At 44.3% G+C, this 16397-nt stretch overlaps 2 protein-coding genes across 9 annotated transcripts in view; one reads left to right on the top strand and one right to left on the bottom strand.

Annotated features, from left to right (window-relative positions):
• The first annotated feature begins 9074 nt into the window (after nt 1-9074).
• The window catches only part of PUS7L (pseudouridine synthase 7 like), a 66832-nt gene continuing 59509 nt past the window's right edge, over nt 9075-16397 (top strand). The window contains exon 1 of the mRNA XM_075600102.1: nt 9075-9282. Coding sequence (XP_075456217.1) covers nt 9261-9282 — 22 coding nt within the window. The 5' untranslated portion in view covers nt 9075-9260. The remainder of the gene's footprint in view (nt 9283-16397) is intronic.
• IRAK4 (interleukin 1 receptor associated kinase 4) overlaps nt 13791-16397 on the bottom strand; it is a 45835-nt gene continuing 43228 nt past the window's right edge. For 7 of the 8 annotated variants that reach the window (XM_075600113.1, XM_075600114.1, XM_075600107.1 and 4 more), the window contains 2 exons: nt 15395-15553; nt 13791-15299 (listed from right to left, as the gene is read on the bottom strand). In XM_075600113.1, coding sequence (XP_075456228.1) covers nt 15243-15299; nt 15395-15553 — 216 coding nt within the window. In that variant the 3' untranslated portion in view covers nt 13791-15242. The remainder of the gene's footprint in view (nt 15300-15394; nt 15554-16397) is intronic. The other variant, XM_075600108.1, reaches the window with a different exon arrangement.

Raw genomic sequence — 16397 nt, 5'->3', positions numbered from 1 at the left:
TCTAATACTATATGCTATAACATACTTGGTCTTTAGGATTAAAATTGTGAATCCTTATCTATGTGTGGTCTGGCATATATAGGGGTTAATCTAACCCTAATACTCATCATGTGTATCTCATTACTAATCCTCTGCCTCCTATGATCTTATTGGTCATGTGTACTATATAACTATATGTAATGCCTATGCTACCACCTCCTGATGAAGTCTCGCTTGAGACGAAACGCGTAGAGATTGCTGTGGAGCCTACTGTCCAGGTTATATATTTTATTTGCACTCATCTACATTATTGCACTCCTGCTGCTTTGCTAGCATTTTGCTACCAGCCATTCAGACATTCAAGTTCCTGTTTACACTGTGAACTCTCCCCGGCTGAAACCTCGCTGACATCATCGAGTTCACGCGAGACTCTATTCAGTGTATGCTCTGTGTAGCACCGGAGAGAGGGGAAGGCGGTGTCCCTCGTGGCTTTCGGTCCCTGCCAGGACCTAGAGGGGCTATTGTGGCAAGACACACCGCGGACATCACACCGAAGTCCTCCTCCTTGGGTTCCTGCGTCTGAACGGGCTGAGTTGTACTCAAAAACGCATTTTTTTCAGCTTTGTTTGTGAGTGTGCATTTTTATCCCTTACTCCATAAATTTATTGTTATACAATTTTACGCTATGAGTGCGCCTGTTTTTTCTGTGTTTTTGTATATATATATATATATATATATATATATATATATATATATATATATATATATATATAGAATCCAATGCACAGCCGGCACACCATATGCAAGTAAATAAGTTTTGGTGCTTATCCCATAAAGCAATAACAGACCATACGATACTGGTTGCAACACGACATCAAGGGACAGCACGCAGGTAAGTAAATCAAAAATGTTCTATATTTGATAGAAGACACAAAAACCGACGTTTCGGTCCCCCAGTGGGACCTTTCTCAAGGTGGTGCAATTGAATGCAGTGCACAATACATATATATACCCCAAACCCCAGTGCAATTCAACAAAACCAATCACAGTTAATTAGCCTCACCTGCCTATGTGACATGCATCCACAGTATCAGCAGGTAAAGAGCGTCCATTTTGAATATATTAACTCTATATTTGTTTACCTGATATGTGTTTAGGCATGCGCAAAAAGGCTCAGGAATTGCATAATGTTACTGCTGAGAGACTACATAAGTCTGCCAGACCCAGCGATATCTTGGATAACCGGAGAGAGTGCGCATGGGCTAAACTGATCTGGAGCTGATACCTGGATAGATTAACTATTTCAGGGACGTGCAAAATACACATTGTAACTGCAAGTTAAGCGAAACATGTGAAACACCTGATGTGCTCACCGTAAATGTGCAAAAAAATGTGAGGGATTAAAACATATATACACACGTGTGGATGACGTGGATGACTGGAATCTAGGACAATATATAAATGCTGAAAGCACTCAGCCATATAACGCCTAATGCATAGTGTAAGAAATGATAATGCAATGATGACTCTATGCATCATGTCAGGAAGCGACACCTTAAAAACCAACAAAAATACATAATGCAGACAATGTCAAATAGAGAAACTGGTAATAAATTAGAATACATGCTGTGTCACACTCTCAGCAAACATTGCTACAGGTGGCTCTTGACTAAAAGGGACCTGAGGTATCTCACTGTAATGCACCAGCATACATAAAAAGTGAAATATTCTCTTATTTTCATTTGGTGCCTTCCGTATGGCAGAACGATGTAGGGCTAATCTCTCTTTAAGCATCCTCATTGTCTTTCCCACGTAATAAAGGCCACATGGGCATTGTATAAAATATACAACGTATTTGGATTCACAATTCATTGTATCCTTGATCTTCTGGCGGATGCCAGTGTGAGGGTGTGGATAGGAATTCCCCAATATCAAGTACTGGCAGTTGATGCAACCGTGACATTTATTACGTGGGAAAGACAATGAGGATGCTTAAAGAGAGATTAGCCCTACATCGTTCTGCCATACGGAAGGCACTGGCTGATACTGAAAACAAGGAGGATTTGTCACATCAACCAGTAGCAATTATGCACTTCTTTTTACCAGCATCAGTATGTCTCTAACTCCATTCATATATCTCCATCTCTCCTTCCTTCACCACTTCTCTGTTCACATGAACTCCTTTCTTACCTGCGTCCTCTGACACCACACAGCTATATCCCCTGCACTAAAAAACACCCCTACAAATCATCCTCACACATCCTCTTTCTATCCATGCTTCTCCTCCTTGCTTCTGGGGATATCTCTCCCAATCCTGGTCCCTGTCTTATTCCTACATGCGCTCGTCCTCGCCTGCCAATTGCAACCTCTACTCCTTCTGGTGTCAACCCCTCCAACCTCATACCCATCCCCTGCCACTCTCCCTCCTCTCTCCCTTTCTCCTGTGCCCTTTGGAATGCTCGCTCCCTTTCTAACAAGTTCCTCTCTGTGAATGACTTCTTTCTCACTCTCTGCTCCTATTTGCTATAACTGAGACCTGGCTCACTCAGTCTGACTCTGCTCTGGAAGCTGCCCTCTCCTATGGTGGCCTTTCCTTCTCCCACACTCCGCACCCTGATGGCAGGGGTGGAGGCGTGGGGCTCCTGCTCTCCTCTCTCTGTCGTTACCGAACCCTTCCTATTCCTCCCTCTCTTGCTTTTCCCTCCTTTGAGGCTCACACTGTCCAGATTTTCTCTCCTCTCCCTGTCCATGTGGCGGTCATCTATCGCCCACCTACCTCTACTCATCCCCCTTCTGCCTTTATCTCTCACTTTGAATCCTGGCTCTCTTTCTTCCTCTCCTCAGACTCCCCTGTTCTTCTCCTTGGGGACTTCAATTGCCACATTGATGACCCCTCTCTCCCTTGGTCTTCCCGCTTTCTCTCTCTAACCTCTTCTTTTGGCATTCAACAGTGGACTGCAGCCAGCACACACAAGGATGGCCACTACTTAGACCTGGTTTTCACTAAGAACTTCTCTCTCCGATTTTTCCATTTCCCCTTTTCCTCTCTCTGACCATCATCTCATCTCATTCTCTCTATCTCGCTTCTCCCCTTCTCCACCTACCCCCCGGTTCTGCAGAAACCTGCGCTCTATTCACTTACCTGACTTTGAGTCCACTTTACGCTCCTCCCTCTCCTCTCTCAGCTCTGCTACAGACCCCGACAACCTGGTCAGGAACTACAACTCTGTCTTGGCCTCGTCTCTTGATCTACATGCCCCTCTTTCTCTCTGCCGCACTCGTCCTTCTAACCCTAGACCCTGGCTAAATTAACACACACGCATGCTGCGTTCCTCCACTCGTTCCTCTGAACGCCTCTGGAGGAAGTCTCACACTCTCGCAGACTTCCCTCACTACAAATTTATGCTATCCTGTATCAACTCTGCCCTCTCGCAAGCTAAACAAGCCTACTTTTGTGCACTAATCAACATGCACAAGTCTAACCCACGCCGACTGTTCTCTGTCTTTGATATTCTACTCAAACCACCCTCAGCTGCCTCTCCTTCCTCCATCTCCGCTCAGGACTTTGCTGACTATTTTAAGGAAAAGGTGGAATCCATAAGGCAGAACATCCCCTCTGTTTCTTCCTCCCATCCTACACCTCTTCCTAACTCGCCTCCTGCCTTCCTTGACTCTTTTTCCACTGTCTCAGAGGAGGATGTGTCGCTGTTGATCGCCTCTTCTCCCTCTACCACTTGCCCTCTTGACCCCATTCCCTCCCATCTCCTAAAACCTCTTGCTCCTACTATAATCCCTACACTCACACATTTTTAACTCCTCACTCTGCTCTGGAACCTTTCCATCCTCCTTCAAACATGCAACAGTCATACCATTACTCAAAAACAGCAAGCTTGACCCTACCTGTCTTTCTAACTATCGACCTGTCTCCCTCCTGCCTTTTGCCTCTAAACTCCTTGAACGTCTTGTATTCTCTCGCTTGCTCCATTTTCTCAACACCTATTCTCTCCTAGACCCTCTACAATCTGGCTTCCGCACTGCTCACTCCACGGAAACAGCCCTCACTAAAATAACTGAAGACCTCCATGCTGCCAAAGACAGAGGTCATTACACTCTGCTCATATTACTCGACCTCTCTGCAGCATTTGACACCGTGGACCACCCTCTTCTCCTTCACATTCTCCATACTCTTGGTATTCGGAACAAAGCTCTATCCTGGATCTCATCCTACCTCTCCCATCGTACTTTCAGTGTCTCTTCTGCTAACACCTCCTTCTCCTCTATTGATCTCTCTGTGGGGGTACCCCAGGGCTCTGTCCTGGGACCTCTTCTCTTTTCTCTGTACACACTCTCTCTAGGTGACCTAATAACATCTTTTGGGTTTAAATATCACCTCTATGCTGACGACACACAAATATAATTTTCAACACCCGACCTTACACCTGCTGTACAAACCAAAGTTTCTGAATGTCTCTCTGCTATATCATCCTGGATGGCCCTCCGCCGCCTTAAACTCAACATGGCTAAAACAGAGCTCCTCATACTTCCTCCCAAACCTGGCTCTACTACCTCCTTCCACATTACTGTTGGAACTACGATCATTCACCCAGTAGCCCAAGCACGCTGCCTAGGGGTCACACTCGACTCCTCTCTCACATTCGCCCCTCACATTCAAAACATTTCTAAAACCTGTCGCTTTTTCCTCCGCAATATAACAAAGATACGCCCTTTCCTCTGTTGCTCGACTGCTAAAACTCTGACTCAGGCCCTCATTCTCTCCCGTCTTGATTACTGTAACCTCCTGCTGTCCGGCCTTCCTGCCTCTCACCTGTCTCCCCTACAATCTATCCTAAATGCTGCTGCCAGAATCACTCTACTCTTTCCTAGATCTGTCTCAGCATCTCCCCTCATGAAATCCCTCTCCTGGCTTCCGATCAAATCCCGCATCTCACACTCCATTTTTCTCCTCACTTTTAAAGCTTTACACTCTTCTGCCCCTCCTTACATCTCAGCCCTAATTTCTCGCTATGCACCATCCCGACTCTTGCGTTCTGCTCAAGGATGTCTTTTTTCTACCCCCTTTGTATCTAAAGCCCTCTCCCGCCTTAAACCTTTTTCACTGACTGCCCCACACCTCTGGAATGCCTTTCCCCTCAGTACCCGACTAGCACCCTCTCTATCCACCTTTAAGACCCACCTTAAGACACACTTGCTTAATGAAGCATATGAATAGCACTGTGAATATTCTGAACACATGATACATAAAGCTTGGCCCCCTGCAGACGCACTTACCAGAACTCCCTCCTACTGTCTCTGTACGTTCTCCCTACCTACCAATTAGACTGTAAGCTCCTCGGGGCAGGGACTCCTCTTCCTTAATGTTACGTTTATGTCTAAAGCACTTATTCCCATGATCTGTTATTTATTTGATTACCACATGTATTACTATTGTGAAGCGCCATGTACATTAATGGCGCTATATAAATAAAGACATACAATACAATACAATTCAAATAGTAAGGCTATAGTAGATGCAGACCCATACCTGATGAATCCATACTAAGTGGGGAAATGCGTTGGAGCAGCATAGCAAGCACGGGCTGTGGCCACTCTTGTCAACTTTCTTTTACCTGCAGTCAGACACTGACAATTGAACTCTGCCAGAGAGCTTGGAGCTGGAGCACTGACGGGGACGAATCACTTCCGGGTTCATTATGTTAGATACAGGAGGAGCCGGGTGGACCGTGCAGTCCTGCGTAAGACCAAGGACACTTAAAAACACCGGTCAGAAGGAAGAGGCAGCCGTGGAGCAGAGCTGCGACCGCTACCAGCAAGCAGGGGTCTGCAACCAAAAAAGCGGCTATGCACCTCAACCAAGAGACCACAAAATAGTCCGGCGGTAACCCAGGAAATACAGTCCCACAACAATTGGAGTCCAGCTAACAGTGATTGCAGGAGGAGAGAAATCTGAGAGTTTCTTACAGGCGATTATAGGCTAAAGCTGTAAAATTCCAGGCATTATTGAAATCCCTGCTCTCTAATTGGCTAAATAAAATAAAACTGATTGGTTAATGCCCGGAATTTTTGCAGCTTGCAATGTGTTTATTTCCAATGTGTTTATTTCCAGCCAATCAGCTTTCAGAACACTGAGACAGGACGGGATTAATCAGGATGCAGGAACAGCACTGAGACAAGGCAGAGGATTGGTCAGGAAGTAGCAGCCAGGCAGTGACTCCTCCCCCTCCCTCTGTGAACAGAGCTGACAGATTCAGTTGAATTGGGGAGGGAGAGAGAGTGTGTGTGTAGCTACAAAGTAAGTGGTGGTCTGTAGTTTGTTTGTGGCTGCAGTTTCTGTCTGTCTAGTGTGTATGTGTGTGTGTCTCAGCAGCAGCAGCAGCAGCAGCAGCAGCAGCAGCAGCAGCAGCAGCAGCAGCAGCATTTGTTTGTTTGTGTGTGTGTGTGTGTGTGTGTGTGTATGTGTGTGTGTGTGTGTGGTGCTGTTGGGTTGTGTGTGTGTGTAGCAGCAGCAGCAGCGTTTGTGTGTAGTGCTACTGTGTGTGTGTAGAGGTGCTGTGTTGCGTGTTGAGCTGGGGTGTGTGCGTGTGTGAGTATATAACTATACAAAAGTGTCTATTATTTATGAAAAAAGCCTACATGTAGCCTATAATAGTAATAATCCCCTCAGAACAGGGCATTACTAGCCAATAATGCCCTGGCTGGGTTAACGTCCCTCGGCTTCGCCTTGCGCCTTCAACTCTTCCAGCCAGGGCATTATTTAAGTAATAATCCCTGAAGAACAGGGCATTACTGGCCAGGGCATTCTTGGCCAGTAATGCCCTGTTCTGAGGGGATTATTACTATTATAGGCTAAATGTAGGCTTTTTTCATAAATAATAGACACTTTTGTAAAGTTAAATATATTTTTTTATTCAAATAAAATGGTAAATACATGAAACAACCTCTATATACTCTTACACTGCAGATATCTATATCCACACACAGCCGCCCCCTCTGTGTGTATACACACACACACACACACCAGCTCACACACAAACTGCTGCTACACACACACAAAACAGCACACCACACACAACAGTGCCTCTACACACAAACACACTGGAGCTCTAGACACACAACACAGCACCTCCTCTACACTCACTACACAGCACCTCTACACACACACAAACTCTGCTGCTACACACACATGCTACACCCATAAACACTGCTACAGTACTGACACACACACACACTGGAGCTCTAAACACACACATACACACACACACACACTGGAGCTCTGTACACACACACACACACACACACACACACACACACACACACACACACACATACATCAGCTCTACACTCACACAAACTCCTGTTACACATACAACAGCACAACACACACACACACACACACACACACACACACACACACACACACACAACACAGCACCTCTACACCCCCTCCCCCCCCCACACACAACACTGCACCTCTATACACAACACACTTACTTCTTTGCAGTCTCTCTCTCCTCCTCCCCCCAATTCAACTGAATCTGCTCAGAAAATCTGTCAGCTCGGGAGGGGGTGGAGTCAAACCGTGGCTGATACTTTTTGACCAATCCCCTGCCACGTCTCAGAGCTTTTACTTAATTCAAACCAATCCCCTGCCCTGTCTCAGCTGTTCTGAAAGCTGATTGGCTGGAAATAAACAGATTGAAAACTGAATTTTACTGCTTTAGCCTATAATTAAGTAATAATCCCCGAAGAACAGGGCATTATTGGCCAATAATGCCCTGGCTGGAACACACACAACACAGCACCTCCTCACACACAGCCACCCACACACTGGAGCTCTACACTCACACAACACAGCACCTCCTCACACACAGCCACACACACACACACACACTGGAGCTCTACACTCACACAACACAGCACCTCTACACACAACACAACACAGCACCTCTACACACAACACAACACAGCACCTATACACACAACACAACACAGCACCTATACACACAACACAGATCCTCTACACACACAAACTGCTGCTACACACACCAAGTGCTGCTACACACAAATACAACACAACAGCACAGCACACACACAGCTGCTGCTACACTCATAAACACTGCTGCTGACACACACACACACACACACACACACACAGCCAGAAACAAACTGCAGACAGACACTCACTTGCTTTGCAGACTCCCTCTCTCCCCCACCCCACCCCACCAATTCAACTGAATTTTCTCAGTTCACGGAGCAAGGGGGAGGAGTCAACCCGTGGCTGATACTTTTTAACCAATCCCCTGCCCTGTCTCAGCTCTTCTGAAAGCTGAAAATAATCACATTGAAATCAACACTTTGCAAGCAGCTACATTTCCGGGCATTACTGATTGGATAATGCCTGTAATTTTAACCAATCAGAGGGCAGGGTTTTCAATAATGCCCTGAATTTTACTGCTTTAGCCTATAATGGTCAGTAATGCCCTGTTCTGAGGGGATTATTACTTAAATATACCCCCCCATTTTAATTGTATTTGTGTGAGTGCACAATTATCCATTGTTCAGCGTCATTGCACTTTTATTGAATTTATATATGCTTTATAAAGTTTATTTAATCATTTTCGTCCTTATTTTTTCTTCTTTTATTTATCTTTCTCTGAGCTTTCATATTTAGAACTATCTTAATATATAAAATCGAAAGGTTGGTACTAGCTGCGGTGAATGATTGGTCCTCAGCCTCTGGCCAATCAGATTGGTGGGTCTGACGTCACCCAACTGCCACTCTCTTCCCCCTCGGCGCCACGCCCCCCCCCACACACACAGTGTCACACACACACACAGTGTCACACACACACCTCTCCCCTCCCGGCGCTCATCTCTCCCCTCCCTCCGCTCATCTCTCCCCTCCCTCCGCTCACCTCTCCCCTCCCTCCCTCCCTCCGCTCACCTCTCCCTCCCTCCCTCCGCTCACCTCTCTCCTCCCTCCGCTCACTTCTCCCTCCCTCCGCTCACCTGTCTCCTCCCTCCCTCCGCTCACCACTCACCTCTCCCCTCCCTCCGCTCACCTCTCCCTCCGCTCACCTCTCCCTCCCTCCGCTCACCTCTCCCTCCCGGCGCTCATCTCCATTCCCGGCGGGGGAACAGGCAGTGGCCAGGCAGGCTGCAAAGATGGCGGCGCCCGGAAGGACCCCCTTCCTCCCTCGCGGCGCCTAAGATGGCGGCGCCCGGAAGGACACCCTTCCTCCCTCGCGGCGCCGAGTGAGAAGATGGCGGCGCCCGGAAGTAGAGGTAGGTGTCGCGTGTGTGTCGCTCTAGGTGACGTGTGTGTGTGTGTGACACTGTGTGTGTGTGTGTCACTGTGTGTGTGTGTGTGTCACTGTGTGTGTGTGTGTGTGTGACACTGTGTGTGTGTGTGCCTTTCACGCCCCCCCGTCTTTCACGCCCCCCGCCTTTCACCCCCCCCCTGCCTTTCACGCCCCCCCCTTGCCTTTCACGCCCCCCCTTGCCTTTCACGCCCCCCCCTTGCCTTTCACGCCCCCCCCTTGCCTTTCACGCCCCCCCGCCTTTCACGCCCCCCCTGCCTTTCACGCCCCCCCTGCCTTTCACGCCCCCCCTGCCTTTCACGCCCCCCCCCTGCCTTTCACGCCCCCCGACTTTCACACACCCCCTGCCTTTCACGCCCCCCCCTGCCTTTCACGCCCCCCCTGCCTTTCAAGCCCCCCCCTGCCTTTCACGCCCCCCCCTGCCTTTCACGCCCCCCCCCTGCCTTTCACGCCCCCCTGCCTTTCACGCCCCACTGCCTTTCACGCCCCCCCCCTGACTTTCACGCCCCCCCCCCGACTTTCACGCCCCCCCCTGACTTTCACGCCCCCCCTGCCTTTCACGCCCCCCCCTGCCTTTCATGCCCCCCCCTGCCTTTCACGCCCCCCCCTGCCTTTCACGCCCCCCCCCTGCCTTAACTCTTTTTTTTAAAATTCCTATATTTTTCCCTTTTGAGAGAAGCATTTCCATCTCATTTAGGAATCTTGCACTATGATCCTTCTTTAACTTTACATACATTTTCTTATGATTCAAAATCCTACCTACGTCATTAACACAAAATTCCCTATCCATGACAACGACTCCTCCCCTTTGTCTGTCTGCTTTATAATTATATCTTTATCTTCCATTAGTTGTTCTAAATCTTCCTTTCTTAGTAAGATTGTTCTTAAACTTACTAAGGTCAGCAGCTATTTTTTCAAAATCTTTATTAATAATTTGGAAAAACACTTCCAAATGATGACCTTTAGTGAAACTTGGATAAAATGTTGACCTTGGTCTTAGATCTGTGTGAGAAAATCTCTCCTCTATCGGTACACTCTTATTTAGATCACCATTTATAATGGGAATATTTTCTGTATTTCTTGTGAGAAAATATATTTTTATTGTCAATTTTCTAATAAATGTATTTGCCTCTATAAATAGATTAAAACTGCTAGGACCTGTGGTAGGTGCAAATGTAAGAACCTTTGAAATCACTTTCTCTTGTTTGACTAAGAATTTTTTTACTTAAATGAAAAATATTTCTTACTAGTTTACAGTCTTTGATAGTTTTGCTCTTTCTTCTTTTCCCCCTGAATCTCTTGTTTTTCTGCGTGTGCCCTGTTGATGTTCTCTCTCCATTAGAGGAGCAAATCTGTTCTTTGTCTCCCAAGAACTGGAAAACTCCTTCACATCTGCAAAAAGGGAACTTATTCGATTTATTTCTTGCCCCACCAAAGGTGGAAGAATCTCCTGGGTTATTGGAAGATCTCTGACTCTCTTTCCCCATTATGGGGGTACTGGGACATGTCTTTCTTATGTCTATGAATTTCTTTGGTCTGTTGAAACTTCACATATTTCTGTGAGCCCAGTGATTCTATAGGTGATTGATTAATTAAATCTATATTTTGTATCAAACCTTCTTGGTGAATTTAATCTTTCTTGTCATAGAGTGTGCTCAAATCTGCCCTTCCATGGGTGATGGAGTAATATCTCTCATATTTGATCTATTCACATATCTATTATTTTCCTTCCATTTAATCTATTTGCATCTCTATTTTTAAAACTTTGATATCTGTTCTTTCCCCAATCTGTATAACTCCCTATGGAGTAATCTTCCTCATCACAAATGAATTTCTTCCATTTCCCTAAAATAATGTCTTTCTCCAATAAGTGGTGGGGGGAGGTCATAGGCCAGTTACTAAAATGTACCACAGCCCGGATCCAAGTAGAGCAAATACTGTATGTTCCTTTGTCTCATATCATAATTGGTAATAGGAAAGTTAGTTTGGGGACAGGGTCCCGTGGCTTAAAGTTCCAGTTCTTCTCACAAATGACTTGCAGATGTAGCCTAACTTTTGTGCAGATATTTATATAGTGCTGTAAAAATAATCATTACAATGTTAAAAGTTCAATTACATAAAAATGTGACAAAAAAACAAAACAAAAAAACCGCAAGGAAAAAAGTTCCTAAAAATATTGGACTGTTTATTTAAAGAGAAACTGTACAGCACATACATCTAATACACTGTTAGGCATCAAAAAACTCAACCACTGTGTTTTAACAAACACTGAAATTAGGACTGTTCCTGCAGGTACAGTATGAGCTGTCCTATCGAGTTTAAAAGGGCAAACCCTTATAGTTTATACAAAATCAAGTATAACCTCGTCCTCCTTATCTCACCCTGTGATTATCAGAGAGACAATAATGGAGGTGGAGAATTGGTAACTGTCTATGCAAACTCCTGTTCAGGATAGTGGTATCATACAAGTGGGAGGGTTTTGACTTCCAGCTACTTCCAAGTCTCTGTTTCTCATGTTGTTTACAAGTCAACTTAAAAACTTTTAAAGCAGCATTTCATCTAAAATCCTGTATTTTTTTTTTAAATGAACCAGTTGTGTAGTATTAGATAACTGTATTTAAAAAAAATGTTTCACTTTTTAGACTCTTTCTAATGATGTATTAAGCTTCCTTGGTTGCTATAGGAACTCGGAAGCTACACCACTTCTTCTTTTGAAATGGGCAGCCATATTGTGTGCCCTGGGAAGCAGGACCTTCGCTGATCCATCTGCAGCTTAAATAATTGCATATAAATAAAATGTTGTGATACCCTAACTCAAGCGCTACACCTATAAATGTGTGACATACACGTGAACAAAACCAACTGTGATTAACAAGAGGTAAAAGCTGCCAAAGGTTTCCCACAAAGCAAATATCTCAATTTGCATACAGGACCAAGAAAATAAACGGAGGATACCTGGCGCTTAAAGAGTCACTGTGTCCTTTTGAAAACAGTCCAGTCTTTAAAGAGTGTCTCAAAGTCCAAAACTTGAAGTGGATTGCTGTAGTTTTTCTTCACTGCTGCAGCTCTTCAATACACCTGAAATTGATACAAGGGTACACCATTGCGCAGTACTACTGATGTTGGATGTTAACCCCTTACTAACAACTTCCCCAGTGTGGACTGAATACACTTACAGGAGTGTTTCTTTCAGGATACAGTGGAGACAATCTGTGCTTTATTCCCTTTCCGTTCTTATACACCACGAATCTCCTGGGTGCTTCCTTTGTCTCTTGGGATTTCGTGATTCCCAGAATCCCCCGAACTCCACGAGCCCCCAGACAAGGATTTGAACAATAACAAACAAAGGGGGTCACAAATTTAATTATAAAAAACGGCTTCAACAAGCCTATAAAACGGCTGGTAAACCTGCACTAAAAACAATGGATGATTTACTCACATGTACTCACATATGTACATGCATAACAACACTTCGTAAGGATGCCGTCCGCAGCTTGTGCCTCCTGTGTTTGCTCCGGATGAGAAGGGCTCTCTCACAGCATAACTCCTCCGGTTGGTTCTGATAGAGTCTCTCCCCCCACCTGGCTGCGTTCCGGTTTACAGCCAAGGGTTCTGGCAGACTCCTCACCTTTCAAACACTGATGCTGCACTGCACTGCTCACACGGGATCCTAGCTCCTCCCACCCTAACGCGTTTCGTGACGTAGGCACGCCACTTTCTCAAAGTGATTCCTTTGAGAAAGTGGCGTGCCTACGTCACGAAACGCGTTAGGGTGGGAGGAGCTAGGATCCCGTGTGAGCAGTGCAGTGCAGCATCAGTGTTTGAAAGGTGAGGAGTCTGCCAGAACCCTTGGCTGTAAACCGGAACGCAGCCAGGTGGGGGGAGAGACTCTATCAGAACCAACCGGAGGAGTTATGCTGTGAGAGAGCCCTTCTCATCCGGAGCAAACACAGGAGGCACAAGCTGCGGACGGCATCCTTACGAAGTGTTGTTATGCATGTACATATGTGAGTACATGTGAGTAAATCATCCATTGTTTTTAGTGCAGGTTTACCAGCCGTTTTATAGGCTTGTTGAAGCCGTTTTTTATAATTAAATTTGTGACCCCCTTTGTTTGTTATTGTTCAAATCCTTGTCTGGGGGCTCGTGGAGTTCGGGGGATTCTGGGAATCACGAAATCCCAAGAGACAAAGGAAGCACCCAGGAGATTCGTGGTGTATAAGAACGGAAAGGGAATAAAGCACAGATTGTCTCCACTGTATCCTGAAAGAAACACTCCTGTAAGTGTATTCAGTCCACACTGGGGAAGTTGTTAGTAAGGGGTTAACATCCAACATCAGTAGTACTGCGCAATGGTGTACCCTTGTATCAATTTCAGGTGTATTGAAGAGCTGCAGCAGTGAAGAAAAACTACAGCAATCCACTTCAAGTTTTGGACTTTGAGACACTCTTTAAAGACTGGACTGTTTTCAAAAGGACACAGTGACTCTTTAAGCGCCAGGTATCCTCCGTTTATTTTCTTAAATAATTGCATGGCAAAAATTGGGACTCTTTAAAAATACACAAAGTGTCGGATTTTGCATGCTGTTGCCGTTAGTATGGTTTGCTGTTGCTCTTAACAGTTGAAGTGGAAATCTCCTTTTGCACACTGCACAGTTCTGTCAGTTCTGCATGTAACAGTGAAAGGTCGGCTAAATAGTTTGTTCATTTACCTGAGCTAACTAAAATAGCAGCTTACCTAAACAGACATACCATCATGTAGGTGGTACTCTTGTATATAACAAGTCTAATCAAGAAAACTTTAAAGTATAATCAAGTGCTGGAGGTGCTCCAAATGCAGGGAACGTCCTGTATATACCCAGGTGTAACTCAAGTAAACAAGAAGCATCAGGCAGCAACCTTGCAGTCCTTTCTTAATATTCATTTCAGCATAATTGGCGTTTCGGCCCCATAATGGTCTTCCTCAAGGTACAGAAATGATCAAGGGCCGAAACTTCAGTTTGGCTGAAATAAATACTATGAAAGGATTGCATGGTGGGAGGAATTGCATGCCTGATGGTTCTCGTTTACTAAACTACGAAGCAGACATCATTCTTGTGCTGCGGAATAGAAAGATAGAGCAGCTTAATCACAGTACAAACTGCACCAGTCTTTCCACTAAAGGCTAAATTCACGAGGCTCCATCAAGTCACTTAATGTTGCGTTCACACTAATCGTGTACCTTCAAAGGACAATGACAATAATATAACGCTGAGACATGTTTTCACGTGTAAAAAGCATAGCGTTTTCTATAACGAATATTAGGGAGTATGCAAATGAGGGAATATCATTACATATCCACTAAAATCCCGTAAGGTTATCGTGGGCACTTAAATAACTAGGTTCTACCTAAATTTGTCGCTCCTGCTATTTACACTGAAATAAAGCTATTCCGTGTCTAAATGGGTGTAACGCGTTAGTTAGGCATTATTTAAACACTGCAGTATTTCCCAGCGTTGATCTTCTCTCTCGTCCCCTCAGCAAAAGCCTTATTTGGGGATCTGGACAGGATTGGCATAACGTAATATTATGCTATAATAATGTGACAGTAAACTTATATAAACTAGATGGATTTCGGACGTTGTTTTTGCATAAAATTAGTTTTGAGCATACCACGTTAACTCAGGAAACGTAACAGCCTGATGTAACCGAGCTTTGCGGCTCTAATCGTAAAAGCTCCCACTTTTCCTCCCATTCAGCAAATGTTCACTGTCCAAGTCCTAGGTGAAATCTGCCTTTTTGAGCTGCCATTGAATATTTCCTGAACCTCTGAAAAACATAAATACAACAAAAACATTTGGGCTCAAGTATAAACTGGGGTTTAAAAAACAAAAAGTTAAAAAAACAGGAAATATATGAGATGTACATAAAAGTAGATGGCTCTTTTCATGCAAATTCAGAACTTGACAGGGTGGCTGTTATATTTTCCAGGGCATGCAGCACCTGCAAAATAAAAAGGAAAGTTTTGTTTGAGTGCAGTACTATTATTTAAGCATAATCAGCTAACATAGGAAAAATGGGGGGAAAAAAACAATTACCGTCTTAATGTCTGGTCTCCGGTTTTTCATTTGGTGTAAGCATTGACTTGCAATGGTGTACATTTTTTCTAACGTATCTAATTCTACATCTCCCATCTTTTTGTCAGTGTAGTCTTGCAGAGTTTTTTCCTCCTCCTCTATTTCTTCTTTAATATCGAGCTTAGGAAAGAAATTCATCAACCCGTCAAATGACTTTACATTTGCAGTCCTCCATGGGACCAAACAGAACACTAATATGGAAATTATACAAGGATTAATTACAAAATGATTTACATGTTTTAGAATTATGTTTTGTAAGCATCAATCGGCTAGTGTTAACCAATTGAAAACATCAATGTAATTAGTTACATTTGCTCCAATGTAAGTATTCATATTGTGAAAAAAGTGCAGTTTCTCTCGACAACAAAAAAGATGCATCTTGTAGCTGAGCTCAGTGTGGTTCCCTTTAAACCAGATCACCAACCTTCATTTCATTCAAGTTGTTTTTCTTTAAAAAAGGCCCAAAGCCTGTGGTTTACTGCTTAATCTTACTCCTGCCCATTTACCTGGAAGCATATAGCTATTCCCAGTGCAGAAAATAGCTCTCTTATCCTGAGCTTCTCTGATAAAGCTCTTGGAAGTTAATAAGTGAGATGGTACTACAGTACCAAACATATTAATGTTGGCATTTGGGCTCATTCTTTAGGAATAAAACAAGCAACCTGCTGTACATTTATTTAAATCAAGAAGCAGGGGAACGGCTTAAGGCAGGGGTTTTCAACTAATTTCATATGAATGTGTGTGTATGACGGCTTGAAGGGTATTAACATTTTTTATATGTAATTTTATATATGTGTATGTATACAATATATATATAAAAAATATATATATAAAAAAATAAATAATAATATATAAATACATATATATATATACATATATATACACATATATACACCGCATGAATGTACGCAATGGGTCCAGAGTATGTATGAACTAATAACATTCGTTTTTGATATAAGTTTAT

Source organism: Ascaphus truei, chromosome 5 (genome assembly GCF_040206685.1).
Source record: "Ascaphus truei isolate aAscTru1 chromosome 5, aAscTru1.hap1, whole genome shotgun sequence".
Taxonomy (NCBI): Eukaryota; Metazoa; Chordata; class Amphibia; order Anura; family Ascaphidae; genus Ascaphus; species Ascaphus truei.
Note: the sequence above shows the minus strand (reverse complement) of the source record. Positions and strands in the feature narration are given on the sequence as shown.